This window comes from Leptodactylus fuscus, chromosome 3 (assembly GCF_031893055.1).
Source record: "Leptodactylus fuscus isolate aLepFus1 chromosome 3, aLepFus1.hap2, whole genome shotgun sequence".
Classification (NCBI taxonomy): Eukaryota; Metazoa; Chordata; class Amphibia; order Anura; family Leptodactylidae; genus Leptodactylus; species Leptodactylus fuscus.
Window position 1 is genome coordinate 144,105,115 of NC_134267.1, and position 13,790 is coordinate 144,118,904.

The 13,790-nt window shown below is 39.8% G+C and overlaps 2 protein-coding genes across 2 annotated transcripts in view; one reads left to right on the forward strand and one right to left on the reverse strand.

Annotated features, from left to right (window-relative positions):
• Window positions 1–13,790, forward strand: part of PSMD1 (proteasome 26S subunit, non-ATPase 1) — a 62,383-nt gene that overhangs the window by 27,947 nt on the left and 20,646 nt on the right. The gene's annotated exons all lie outside the window — the stretch shown is intronic.
• Window positions 3,630–10,774, reverse strand: HTR2B (5-hydroxytryptamine receptor 2B). Its single transcript, XM_075268476.1, has 4 exons — window positions 10,312–10,774; window positions 9,272–9,723; window positions 6,487–6,687; window positions 3,630–5,216 (listed from the first exon to the last, which is right to left on the reverse strand). The coding sequence occupies exons 2-4, from the start codon at window positions 9,600–9,602 to the stop codon at window positions 4,318–4,320; spliced, it is 1,431 nt and encodes a 476-aa protein (XP_075124577.1). The 5' UTR covers window positions 9,603–9,723; window positions 10,312–10,774; the 3' UTR covers window positions 3,630–4,317.

The following is a 13,790-nucleotide window of genomic DNA, read 5'->3' on the forward strand; positions in this document are numbered from 1 at the left end:
CCTCTCCCCGCCACATGACTAAGCCGATGCTGGCCCGATGATAGAGGCCGTGCTTGTGTGTAGTAGGCAGTACATCGATCGATGCCCTCATCCTCCTCTTCCTTCCAGTGCTGCCCCCCAGCTCTTCTTACATCTGCCCCGTACCCTCTCCCTGTAATAGGCCTCACCGTAAATCTTGAGCAATGAATGCTACTAGATAGCCGCCGGACGCTGCAGAAAGTTTGTCCCTCCGGCTCGCTGTAGCTCACCGTTCCTATAGTCGGCGTGTTTCTTGTCAGGGCCTGGATTGAGCCCCGGTGTCTTTCCTTTCGGTCTCGGTACTAGCGCTGAGGTGAGGCCTAGTCGTGTGGCGGGGAGAGGGTACGGGGAAGATGTAAGGAGAGCTGGGGGGCAGCACTGGCAGGAGGAGAAGGATGGGGGAGGGGGGTCATCGATGTACTGGTTACTGGGCACAAGCATCGGGCCAGCAGTCCTCGGATGTCATTGTAATTCCCGCTGCTGAACTGCTGTCCCGAAAGCTGCTGCTGAACTGCGCTGCTGCTGGCCCGATAACGGAATAGTACCGATTTTCCTCTCACAAAGTTCTGTTGCTTTCTAACCAGCATTATAGTGTAAAGGTTAAAAAAGGTCAATGGGATCTATTTATATTTGTCATATATAGAACGGAACCTATAATACCAGTGTGAACAGGACTATTCATATAAATATGTTTGAATGTATTTTTGAAATGGTCATGAACATCTGACTGTGTCATGGGGCTTTGTTCAGGCAGAAGTCTTGCTACATGTGACTGCCACTCAGTGGCCTCAGTGGACAAAGGTTAGGAACCTGGACTGGTGACGTATGTGAGTGACGTCTCTGGTCCTTTCCTGAGACTGCTGAGGCCAATTATCATGTATGGCGAGGATTTCTGACGGACCAAGTTCCCGGGTCCTGCTGGACCAGTCTGCCAGAGAGACAGGAACAGGTCAGTGTGGGTGTTTTTTGTTTTTTTTTGTTTGTTTTTCACCTCCTGTCCCAGTTCTGAATTCCTGGACAACCCCTTTAACTGTAACTATACTAGTAGTATTATATTATACCATTTATTTTGACACTATGAGGCTCAGAAAGATATTATATATTGCCAGTGTTTGTCATAATGTAACCAGAGATAAAGGGGTCATTCACACTACCGCTGGTGATCGTCAGTAGTTTCCGTTGCTATTGGCTGTCGCAAAATTTTGGCAACGGACACTAGCAGAACCATTATAAAGCCGATAAAATTTCCATTATTTTCAAATGGGATCTCATCTTGTGATTGTTAGTAACCATTTGTGTCCGTTTTACACCAAATCCACCACGTTCGTTATTTTTCAAAGGCAAAAAAATTCAACATGCAGGACTGTTTCATGACAGACGTCAATTGTCTGTTATTTTTTAACACTAAAGTCTATTGGTAATGGACGGGTGTCTGTTATACTTTGCTCTTTTTTTTTCTTTTTTTTTTCCTTCTACGCATGCTCATAAAGTAGAAACAAAAATAAAGCTAAAAACAGAACTAACTGATGCATAAGTTATCATTATAACATAGTTAGTGACCATTAATGTCTGTTATGAGAGGTTTTTTTGTTTTTTTTCTTTGTGCTTTTTTTGGTAACGGACACTATCAGAATGGACATCCAATGGTATTGTGAACCCGCCCTTATGTCCTTAACTGAGGGCTTCCGTGGAAAGCCACACAGAATTAGCTACCGAGCTACTGGTTGGGGACCAGTGTAATAGAGGATGGTCTCCTGTTCAGGATATTCCTCTTTTGTCTATAAAAAGAGAGAAGTCGAAAAAGCATCTCTTTCTCTGAGGGTTCTGTCCTCTATGTCCTGCAACACACTGATATTAATGGGCACATGCTTTATTTTCCCTATGGTGGTTGTGACTGGGGGGAAACATAATTCTGCCAGTTATGAATAACCGTAGATTCCTGTGGTACCAACATGGGAACATTTCATGATCAGCTTATTGCAAAAGAAGTCTTAAGAAATGTGCATTAGCCCCTTTTAATGCCCTCCTTTACCATAAAAATAATTTGGAAGGGTATAATTTTATTTTACAGAGTGTGTGAGTGTATGGGGAAGGTGAAGGTACTGCTATTGGAATTCCTACATTTAACATTTTCTTGCTATGTTTATTTGGTGCTGTGTCTATAACACAAACATTTATACATCGTGGTGTGTGGGATTGAACCCGGTGAGCTTTCCTGGCTCCCTCCTGACATTCTGCACATAATTTTGAAAGGCAGAACAGGTGCTTGGAAGTTCTTATATTTTGTAATAGAGGAATATGACTGTAAGATCTTCCCAATACCTATCATAGAAACCAGCACAGGCATGCTCATATAACATAGCTTCAGTGTTGGGAATTTACAAATAGAAAAAGTGACAGGACATCATGTATGAAGGCTTACACAGTCATAGAACAGACTGTCTAGCAAGACCCTGCACATATTTCAACTTTTTATGAAATCTCTGATACTCTATAATAATAATTTTGCTTTAGATTGTGTTCGTCCAGCTCTAGTTATGTTTTCATGGACTGCTTAAATGTACATTGCATTCTTTAGCCATGAAACGGACTCACTTAGGCAATAATGTCCTGCCATTAGTTCAGCAAATCTAGCAACATTGTTCTATTGCTTATTCTTAAGGTTTTTGTAGCTAGCCCATTGTAAGAACACTTGACAAATCCTCTTGTTTCTAAATGTGAGTGTGCAGAGCCAAGGCCATATGCAACGCACTCACATAACTAGGATTGATATCTGATGTGTATTCATGGTGTCTGTTTAGGACGACATGTTGCAGCTTTGAATGTGAATACTGACACAATATTAAATGGGTACCCAAACTTTTGTTTTACCATTAAAAATTGAACACAATCCTTTTGTCTTTGGAAAGCGTTTTTATATAACAGTGGTTCTGTAATTGAAAAGTCGAAGCTAACTACTGTTAAGCTGATATACTTTAGACAGCTGTTACCCCCCTTCTCCCATATACACGCATGCTTGGATTGACTTGGCTGAGTGTGTATGTTTATTTCAATGAGTTAGACGGGAATAGGCTGCTTTTGGACAAGTCATTCATGTTAGACCCTTCTTTCCCCTCAACACCTACTGTTGGGGGAAGAAAAAATAAAGGTAGATTGTTGGCTTATTCATCATACGCTAGATTCACACTAGTGACGTCCTGTCTGTTGTATTAGTTTCTTGGAGGACTAGACCAATGGATAGACTGAATCGGAGCCCGATTGGACCCCCTAGACTATTACGGGTGTCCGTCACTTAAAAACCTTGCAAGACTTTTTCATCCACAGATTTCATGTGGACATTGCGACGGGGTCTTCAGCGGACACTGCGGCTCATATGAACTAATCCTGATTCATATTGGTCACCTCTAGGCTCTTTTTATGTATGAGAATTGGATTGTGGCCTCCTTTGTGTTACATTTGTATCCATTCTTTGACCTTAAAATAAAACATGTTAATTTAAAAAGCCATTCACCTCTCAGAAACAGTTTCAGTTAAAAATCAGCATCGGTTTATTGTCTTGTTAGTCTTCTCGAACTAACAGCAATAATTACAATCTGAACAGGCCAGGCCTGACAAAAGTGACTGTGCACTGAGCAAGAACATAATCTCTGCTGTACCCGCCAGGAGTCCTCTGCATGTAACATGGGCACTTCATAGACTTTTTCCCTGTTTAAAGTCACGCAAATGTTTATTGCAGAGAGACCCAAGTTGTGGTTTGGTATTCTTTACGACTGCTGTCATACTAAGCCTACTGTCTGTCATCATGTAGGAAATAAGTCTGATATGTTTAGATACTGTATTAAAAAAAAAAAAAAATCCTAAAAAAGCAGATTGTCTATGTCAGACGGTTTGCAGGTAGTAGCTAATGTTCCGCTAGATTAATTGCGCTACCTTCTAAAACCAGACGTTTTGTGTAACGTGATACTGGAATGTTATTGAGCTCACAGCTTTCCAGAGTACTTTTATGAAAATATTATTTCAACCAATTGCCGTTTGTAACTTTCGGCTGTGCCGTTCAACTATAAATCCCAGTGATGCCAGCTGAAGACTGTTCGGAGGGTTGTATAGGTGTCCTCTTCTGCTTTTCATTGTTTTTTATAAATATATCCACACTAGAACTGTCATAACACTACGACTTGGAATGCAGTGTGAGGAACTACCTCCATGTACAGAGTAATCTTTTCCTCCATATTTAGCAATTTATAAATACATTATGAAATGATGTTGGATTCAGAAAAGCATTGCGTTCGAATGTTTGCTTTATACATAGCTCACTTGCTCTTCAGTCTTTCCAGCTTCATTTTCAGTGAGTAATAAGGTGTCCAGCAGGATAGCAGATGACTCCATCTGGGAGCCGCGCAGCCTCAGTGGGCTCTGGTACATGACTGGGTTAATCCCATTTTTCATACCATGTTTCATGATCAGCTTTGAATTTTCGGCCATTGAGTTCCGAAATGATATCCGACTAGAGCAGTTTCGAAGGATGCCTACTGGCCGCATCCCACGGAAATTGCAGGTGATATAACGCCCAAAGGCGTCTCTGAAGGTTTTATTAAATAGAGTATAGACTAAAGGATTTACTCCAGATGACACATAACCAACCCATACAAAGATCTCCATTAACATCTTGATTACTTCAGGATCACAGTCACTTGGATCACAGAGAACTGAAGCCACATTGGTGATAAAAAATGGGCACCACATAAAAACAAAGAGGAAAAAGACTATACCCAAGACTTTGGAAGCCCTTTGCTCATTTGTGATTGTCTGCATTGACTTCTTCCCAACACTGGAAAGCCTTCGAATGGGCATTTCGTCACTGTTAATCTGTAATGGTCGCTCTCTTCTTTGGCCATCTAGCATGGCTATTTTCTCAGGAGAGGAGCCAGGGGTCATGTCCCTTTGGAAGACTGTTGATACTGTAGACCAGGTGAAGCGTTGTGGAGGCTTGTTCTTTATCAGATATGCCTTTTTCCTCAGTAAGTGAATGGTCAGGAAGTAAATGACCACCATAATCCCAAATGGGACAAAAAATGCAGCCATAGAGCCATAAATAATAAAGTACTTGAAGTGCTCTGTCCGAACCACACAGGTGTTGTTTGTGTTGAAGATAGTTTCTGGGTCTAGGAGTCCTTGGATTGGTATGGGAACAGCGATTCCTGAAACAGAATGAAGATCATTTACTTCTTGTGTAAACTTGTATGAATTCTTTTCAAGCACTGCTCTGAAGATGTTTATTTCTGTGACTATCACACACTTCTCAGCGCATAATTCCTTGACATTTACTAATGTGTTAAGATTAGTGGGAACAATAGTGTATCTTAAAAGGGTTGCCTGGCAGGGAAAAAAATGTAACAAAAAAAAAAATCCTTAATCACATCACCAATTCCCCGATTACACTTCATGGGTACCTTGCTGGGCTCTACCTCCTTGTCCCTCATGACCTGCAGGAAATGCTGTCCAGCCATTGGCCTCAGTAGACCGAGGAACCAAGTAGTATAATGGGGAGATTGGTGAGGTGAGTATTGCTGCATTTTGCTTTACCCATTCTGAACCTCTTGTCATGTTTTTTTGTTTGATGTTTTTGACAAGCTGCCTAATTTTATTTACCTAATGTATAGAAGTAAAAGTGAAAATACTTCATTTACTTGGCCCTCTATATACATGTACCTGATACCTGTGGAGCAGAGATCCAGTCTTAAGCAGACACTTTACTTACTGGTAAGGTACATGGTACAGAACAAGTGGATTTCCTAGCGTCCAGCTGCTGTAGACTGATTACCAAAGCTTTATCATGCAAGACCCAAGTAATCTGATCATTATGCACTGTAAGCTATTTCAGGCCGGAATAAATTAAAGGAAAGTGTTTCTGATCCGTAGTATAGGGAAGGATAGGGATAGTTTTTCAGCATGTCCCAGTTATGCCGAGCACCTCCACAGCTGCAGGATTCAGAGGATCAGCGTGTTGTCATAGCTCTTCCAACTAGCAGGGGCTGTTGCCAGTTAGTCTACTTGTTCTGGATTAGAAGCGGAGGTTGCACCATGTCTGACATTTGTATAACCTCCAATTTTTACATATCAGGGAGACCTTTTAGTGAAGTAGTAAGTAAAACATATGCTGCGTGTATATAATATGTATTATCTAACCTTGTTCTGCTTCTCAGTTACCATCACTCATAGAATTCAATAAAACTCTGCTATTGTGTATGTTCTGGACTACATAGACAGTCACTTCACTTGATTAAATAATGGATATCCGTGTAATGACTGCTAGAACCAATAAGCCTAAAGTATTCAGTGTAGAGACATCAAATGTATGAAAAGAACTGTATAATATAATACACATTTGTGTGTGAATTTTTAATTTTTTTTTGAGACGTGATGACAATTATATACATCTATAGAGCGAACATTGAACATTTGGCTTACCTGCAGATATCAGCCACACCACTGCAATCTTAATAAGTGTTTTGGCTCTGGTATTGAATTGACTGGCTTGGATAGGTTTCTTGATGGCAATGTAGCGATCTAAGGATATGGCACAAAGGTGTATAATAGATGCTGTGGAGAACAGGACATCCAGAAATAGCCAGATTGCACATAGGCATTGTGGCAGTGGCCAGACAGGTTCTGAAAGAGACAAAGTGGTCATTGAGTATTCCTTAACGTCTCTCCATTCATCTGATGTAGCTAATATGGTCAAAAATGAGATTGGCAGAATTTATTGTAAATGTGTCTTCTAATGGTTACATGGTAATGAAGTGTGGAGTTCTGTACAAGCAAAATAATAATTTTTGTATAAAAATTGATTTTAGTTGATTTTTTGTTGTTGTTGTTGTTATCCAGCTTTCTTAGTCTCAGCTCTGCCTAGTTATTTGGTGACACCCCCTATTACCATGTCACCAGGTAATTAAATTTTTGGAATAAGCAAACCTATGTGACAGCTTTAAAGGGCCTACTATTCTAGTTAAAGGAAACCTGTCAGTTACTTTCCACCCCTAAACAGATTATATGGTCAGGCATTCATGTACCTCTTAATCTTAGTCACTTGTCAATGTGTGCCACTAGAATCTTTATTTAAAACATTTGTCGTATGTAAATGATTAAAGTTCAATGAAGTTTGGAGAGTCGTGCTTATTGATGAGAATAAGCGTAAAACGCCTTTATTTGTTTATTTAATTGGAAAATTGTTCCCCCATTGATGAAATTCTCTGGCTCAAGCATATGATCGAGTATGGCGCATGTGCAGTCAGAGAGGAGTCAAAGACTCTACCATGAGACAACGCAGACTTCGAATTTTAGAGCAGATATGGAAGATGTTTACTGAAATGAAAATATCATTCATGACAGGTTACGTTGTGAAAGCTGTCTATGGGCACAACCGCATCTAATGAGCATATATGATGGAAATGGTTAATTAAAGTGACCTCAGATTGGGGGAGCTCGCTACAAGTATTTATCACCATTTTATTTGGTTTAGATTTTTTATGGATAACCCCTTTAAAGTATATCTTATAATCTTAGTAAGTACAGATTGTGCCTTATCCTTTGTGGGGATCATCCTATCGTGTCTAGAAGATTTTTTTTATTTTTTTACCATTATTCAGTTGCAGAGTAATTTCAATGGTTATGCTTAAGGGTATTGCCAATAAATGACCATAGCAATGCAATAAGCTTGATGTAGTTTTTGACAGTATTTTTTATTTCTCATTTATCTGATAATATTAACAGTAGTTAATACATTTTATATATATATATATATATATATATATATATATATATATATATATATATATATAGTATTTTACATCTCTATTTCTTCACACTTCCTTCAGGATTACTGTACTTTCTAGTATGTGTTGGACTGTAGCACTTCCATGAGAGGAAGACAGGAACCTGTGTTGCAGATTAATAAAATGTTAGCATTAGCTTGGCATTTGTGCTTTTTATAGCTTTCAGCTAATGACACTTCCATTGATTTAAATGTGCTTTATACAATAACAGAGGCCGGTGATGGATTCTTTTTAATCAGTGCTGCGAGTTTTCCAGTGCTCACGGTTATAAAGAACTGGGCATGCTTTGTGTAAGAATCCTCTGCTTATTTTAGTAAGCTAGAATGCCTGGCGCTTGCTATTCTGTATTCTGGAGGGAGGTTTGCTTTTACGTTTGTTACTTTTGGAATTAATATTTGATTTTTTTTGCTGATATTGAGTAACATTGTGTGTCCTTGATCACAATAACTGGCCTAACAAGGATATGGATTTGTTCAACAGCTTCCTTTACTTGACAAGATCATAAACCATCTTGTTCTACAGAAAGTTAAAGTCATTTGTCTCTTCTCCTTTGAAGTTGTAAAAGCAGAGTCACATTTTTCTTCACTGTGTAATGTATAGGGACAGCTTCCAGTTGTATGTGGTAGCAGAGAAGCTCTATAGGAGTCCCGTTGTCTGTCCGTGGTATAAACATGCATGGGCTTTGTGTATGTGGGGTAATAAGTGTTTCTATTTTCTTTGATGAAAATACGTAGCAGAAGGAACAGCTGCCGTCTTAACCAAAGCTTTTAGTTTTGTAAAGTATTGGGTTATTTTCCCAGTATTTTTATTAAACTCTATAGGTGAAAGACAAGCTGATCTAAACATATTGTATTCTATTCTTACTTATAAGTCATTGAATATTATTCCAAGCCTTATTTTAAGACACACCTCAACATTCATCCAAGCCTTACTCAACTCACATTTTGGACTTTCAAGTGTAACTTATGTCTTGCGTGCTGAGGAGTTCTGTTTGACACAGTCCTCGCACAACCTCCTCAAGGAGAATATATTTTAAGAATAAAGATATGGTGTATATAAGTTTTATATATGCACCAAGTATTTGCAAGTATATATGCTATATGTGTGAAATTTGCTATTGGCGTCATCTTGCAAGTCTGCGTTCAGCTTTAGGAGTTAAATCTTCCAAACTACTTTCAGTATCTCCTCTCACTAGACCCCTATGAATGAATGACATTGGGGAGAGGCATAATTTGATTTAGGTGTTTTCAGTGACGTTTAAGCTTCAGTTGATATTTTACCACACGTAGGCAAGTAACTTTTTTTCTTTCCAGAAAAGTTAAACTAGTTTATTGAAGAGTTAATGTATGATAGGTAAACCAGTATACAACACCACCTTGACTGTACAGTTACTAAAAGGGATCACACTGGCTCATACTTACTGAACAGAATGGTGAGGAGTGCGATTGGCATCACAAATATTCCAACCAGTAGATCAGCCACAGCCAGTGACATAAGGAAGTAGTTAGTAGCATTCTGGAGTTTCTTCTCTAGTGATATTGCCAAGATCACCAGGATGTTGCCTCCAATTGTAGGCACAATGAGCATAAGAGTTAGGAGGGCCAGCCAGCATTTTGGGGGTGCTGTGTCTGTCTTGGTATCATTAGGAAAGTGAGCAGCATAAGAGTGGTTGAGCTCTGGCATTTCGTGCCAGAGAACAGAATTGTGGAGGATTTCAGGTAACCCTGGGTATGTTACAACTTCTTCAATCATGTCCCATTCACTTTGCTGCGTCTCTTATATAACCCATATGATTTATATCCATTATTGTTCTCATTTAGGAGGCCTCCAGTTGCTTTGCCATTATGTGAATGTTCTTGATGTGAGTTTAATCCTAGTGACAAAAATATTGGGAAAAATTGTCAGTCAGTCCGTAAAGGTATCTCCCATGTGGCACAGATGGTTTATGTCCACTTGTGTCTTCCTCTAATCACCAGTCTTCGCAGTTCTTCCTCCTACCCCACCAGGAGAGTCTTGATTTTGTATGTGTGTGGGAGGTGTTTGCTTAACCCCTTAGAATCCAAAGGTGTTGCTTCTTGTATCCAATAATCACTGAGTATAAAATTGTCAAACCTCTTGTGGTCGTCTAGACAGGACAGGAACAGTATGTAACATACATGTATATCTCCATGATGCTTTTCAAACTATCAGTATCCATGTTTTTAATATCATTTAAATGACATGCTCAGCCCTTGTAATGAGGCAGATGAGGGATTTGCTTCATTTAAACCCATCTGTTTTGCTCCCCCCTCCAGTATGGGTATTATCTGCTGATAACCTAACTCTTCATCAAGCTTTAACTCTTAACATAGATCTATTCTCCGACCCCTTGTGCCCTTCCATATACAGGTAGTATCTTTGGGACAACATCTAATCCAAATGACAGTGAATATTAGTCTACTGTTCAAATGTTTGTACTCACCGAAACCATTTAGATGGGTTCCTGTGAAAACTGTGATGGTGTTATACGCAGCGCTTGCTCTATCATTTGGGATCCTTGCTTTGCCCTCTTCGACACAGAGTACAAATATAATCTCTCACAAATGTGATGCTTTGGTCCTTTTCCATGGATACAGTTGATCTCTGCTCTCACACCACGTATCGGTGACCCAAGGATACATAGTTGGTCTGCAAGCACTATGTGACTGTAATACATCTGCACTTCTGACTTGAAGCAGTCAGTCTCCTTAAGAGAATCTAGTGGAGGTTTAGAGTTGGAGGTCAGCCAGAAGCCAGACTCCTTCTTGATTTCATTTTTCCCCTCCTTTCTTCTCGTTCTGTCCCTCCCATCTAGTCCAGCTGCACCCTTGGGGGCTTCTCTTACTAACAGACAGACCCCCAACATTATTTGTAAGCCTAGTGGGTCTTTAACACGTTGTACACTAGAGAACAGCTTAGAAGGCGCCTCCATGTAATTAAAAGCATACTTTTATGTGCAATCCTTTCTTTCGGTTTGTTGTTTAGCTGCTTTTTTTTTTTTTTTTGTTAATAGTATAAACTTTTTCTTTTTACAATAATGTACTATTATCGAAATTTCTCCTAAAACCTCACTCTGTTACTTATTTACGAAACGTCAGCGATCCTTAAATTTCCAGCGTACGTTGTATAAATGATGATCAGATTTCCATGAACTGCAATGTGAGAAGAGAAGTTGTTTTGTGATTTCTGGGGTCGGCACCTTTGGACCATATGAATCTATCTGTGTATGAGGAACCAAACCGAGTCTGGAGAATTTCACGTGCAGATATTGTATACACAGGAGAAGGCAGTGAATATACCTCTCCAATCAAAATGAACTTTTCTTCTTTCATAGCTCCACAGACACGGCCCACACATTAACCCTTTGGTGACCTCCATAATCCCAACAAAATGTTAGACCTGCGCATGCTTTCCTTTTTATTCCTCATTCTGTAGGAAGTCATATATTCTCTCCTTTCTTAGCATGACACTTATCCAGTCTTGAGAACCGTAGGAGTTTTCAAATGACTTGGCATTAAAGGATTATTAAAGATAATAATAATAACAACGCTACTTTTACTATAATATCCTCTTAATCCTACATCCTTTTTATTTAATAATGCAATTAAAATTATAAGTTAAAAAGAATTCCATATATTTCCCTGGAGGCTCTAATCCCCCTTTCTCTTCTTATGTTTACAGCATTTGCACGAGAGCAGTCAAGGCTTAAGCCAGCCAGACACCGTGCGAATGATTTGGCAATCATGCCATAGATATGTAGTTTCAGTCATCAATGACTGATGACATTTTTGGTAGATAGAAGTAGGTCATCTCATTGTGAATGATAGTTTGTACTTAGCCTGCTTTGTTTTAGGGTAAGACGTCCTCATTGCAATCCCTTCAGTGATGACCAAGCCGACTAAACCAATACCATCTTATAAACACAAGTACACTAGCTGGAAAATGAACATAGACAGGTAGTATATGATTGATTCTATGCCAAGACTGTAGCTTTCAGGATCTTTCTTTACTACAAATTTTTGGCTTTATTCCTAAGGCAGGGTTCACACTACCGTTGGATTCCGTTATGAAGGTATCTGTTAAAAAAAAAAAAATTAAAAAATAAATGGACACCTACCATAACAGACATTAACTGAGGGGGGTGGGTTCACACCTGCGCCCGGCCTTTGCTTTCAGGTATCTGTCTTCTGCCCGAGAAACTGGACAGGAGACGGAAATTGGAAGTCCGTTTTCAAACCCCTTCATTTGAATGGGTTTGCAAAGTGTCCGCCCGTGAGCGTCTTCTGGTCTCCGCAGCAAAACCGTTTTTTTTTTTGTTTGTTTTTTTTACTGGACACAAAGTCGGACATGCAGGACTACCGGGTTTTCGTCTCCTGTCGGCAGAAGACAAAAACCCACAAAGTGGAGACCGGGCACAGGTATGAACCCGCCCTGACACTAACTGATGTTAATGTGTCTGTTTTTTTAACTGATCCATTTAATCTACGTTTGTATGCTATACAATCATGATTGCTGATATGTGAATAACCAAAACCATGTAGCAAGGAGAATGTCTTAACATCAAATATGTATGAAAATTAAATGTATAAGAGCTGATGTACCTTTTCACTAATATTTGCACCACATTCTCACATTACTTGCTTAATAAATCTGTCCAAGTAATGGTGGCCATTCCCGGGTAAGTGACACACCCTTTCTTAACCTTGGGCAGAGTGAAACTTGACTTTTATAGGGGCTAAACTGATTTAATAAGTTTGGGTCTTAGATTTAAAGACAGTTGGTCGGATTTGGTAAAATGGAATAAAAACAAAATTCTTACTTGTCCATAGTTCATTTTTCAGGAGCAGAATACAGTGTGAAAGCGGCCCTGTGATTGGTTGCTATGGGCAACTAAGGCCGTTTTGCTTTCACACCATTTCAAAATCTGCTCGTATAGTCTAAGGGCTAGTTCACACGGAGATAAGCGAGGCACATTTTGGTCCTGGTTCTGATGCAGGAAGCCACATCAGAATTGGACCAAAATGCACCTGCCACGGCTTCTGACAGTCATGGCTTCCCCCTCCAGAGTAGGCCTAAATGAATGGGCCTAGTACAGAGGGTGCTGCCGCGAGGTGGATGCTGGGGTTTAATCAGCCGCGGAGTCCGCATGAAGAGAGGGCAGCTAGTTTCTTTTTTCCGTGAGCGGGAACATGCCGCTCACGGAAAAAAGTAAGCTAGCGGTCTACATAGACTTCTATTATGAGGCGGTGGATTATGACATGGTTTCAGCGCCAAAATCCGTCCCCTTTTGCCCCGTGTGAACGAGCCCTTAGGGTTCATTCACATGGAGGAAAATGGTGAGGAATTTGGTGTGGAATTTCAGTGCTGAAAATAAAGCCTCCCATTGACTACAATGGGTTCTGCTAGCTTTTTTTCCCGCTAGCGGAATTTTCTGCTAGCAGAATTTTCCACGCTGAAAATAAAGCCTCCCATTGATTTCAATGGGTTCTGCTAGCTTTTTTTTTTTTTTTTTCCCACTAGCATAATTTTCTGCTAGCGGGAAAAGCAAGCTAGCGGCACCCATTGAAGTCAATGGGAGGCTTTTTTTTTTCAGCGCTGAAAATTCAGTGCCAAATAAAGCGCCATTTTCCTCCGTGTGAATGGACCTTTAGTGCTAGTTCACACATGGGCAATGAGGCAGACTTTGACAAAAGATTTCTCCTCAAAATCTGCCTCCATACAATGGTGGACTATGGAGATTGCTAGCTTTTTTTTTTTCTGCTAGCTGAAAAAAAGAAGTGACATGACCTTTCTTCAGGTGGATTCTGTCTGAGGAAAGCAATAAAAATGAATGGCAGGCGAAAAACGCCTAGCGTTTTTTTTTGTTTTTTTTTTTTTTAAAAAAAAAAAAGTCCGTTCACTTTAGGGGAGTTCACCAAAAAC

Coding starts and splice junctions, on each gene's coding strand:
- HTR2B (XM_075268476.1), bottom strand. CDS start 9,602: ATGATTGAAGAAGTTGTAACATACCCAGGGTTACCTGAAATCCTCCAC. Junction 6,688..9,271: donor ACTCCTCACCATTCTGTTCA/GTAAGTATGAGC, acceptor TGTCTCTTTCAG/AACCTGTCTGGCCACTGCCA. Junction 5,217..6,486: donor GGTGTGGCTGATATCTGCAG/GTAAGCCAAATG, acceptor ATTCTGTTTCAG/GAATCGCTGTTCCCATACCA.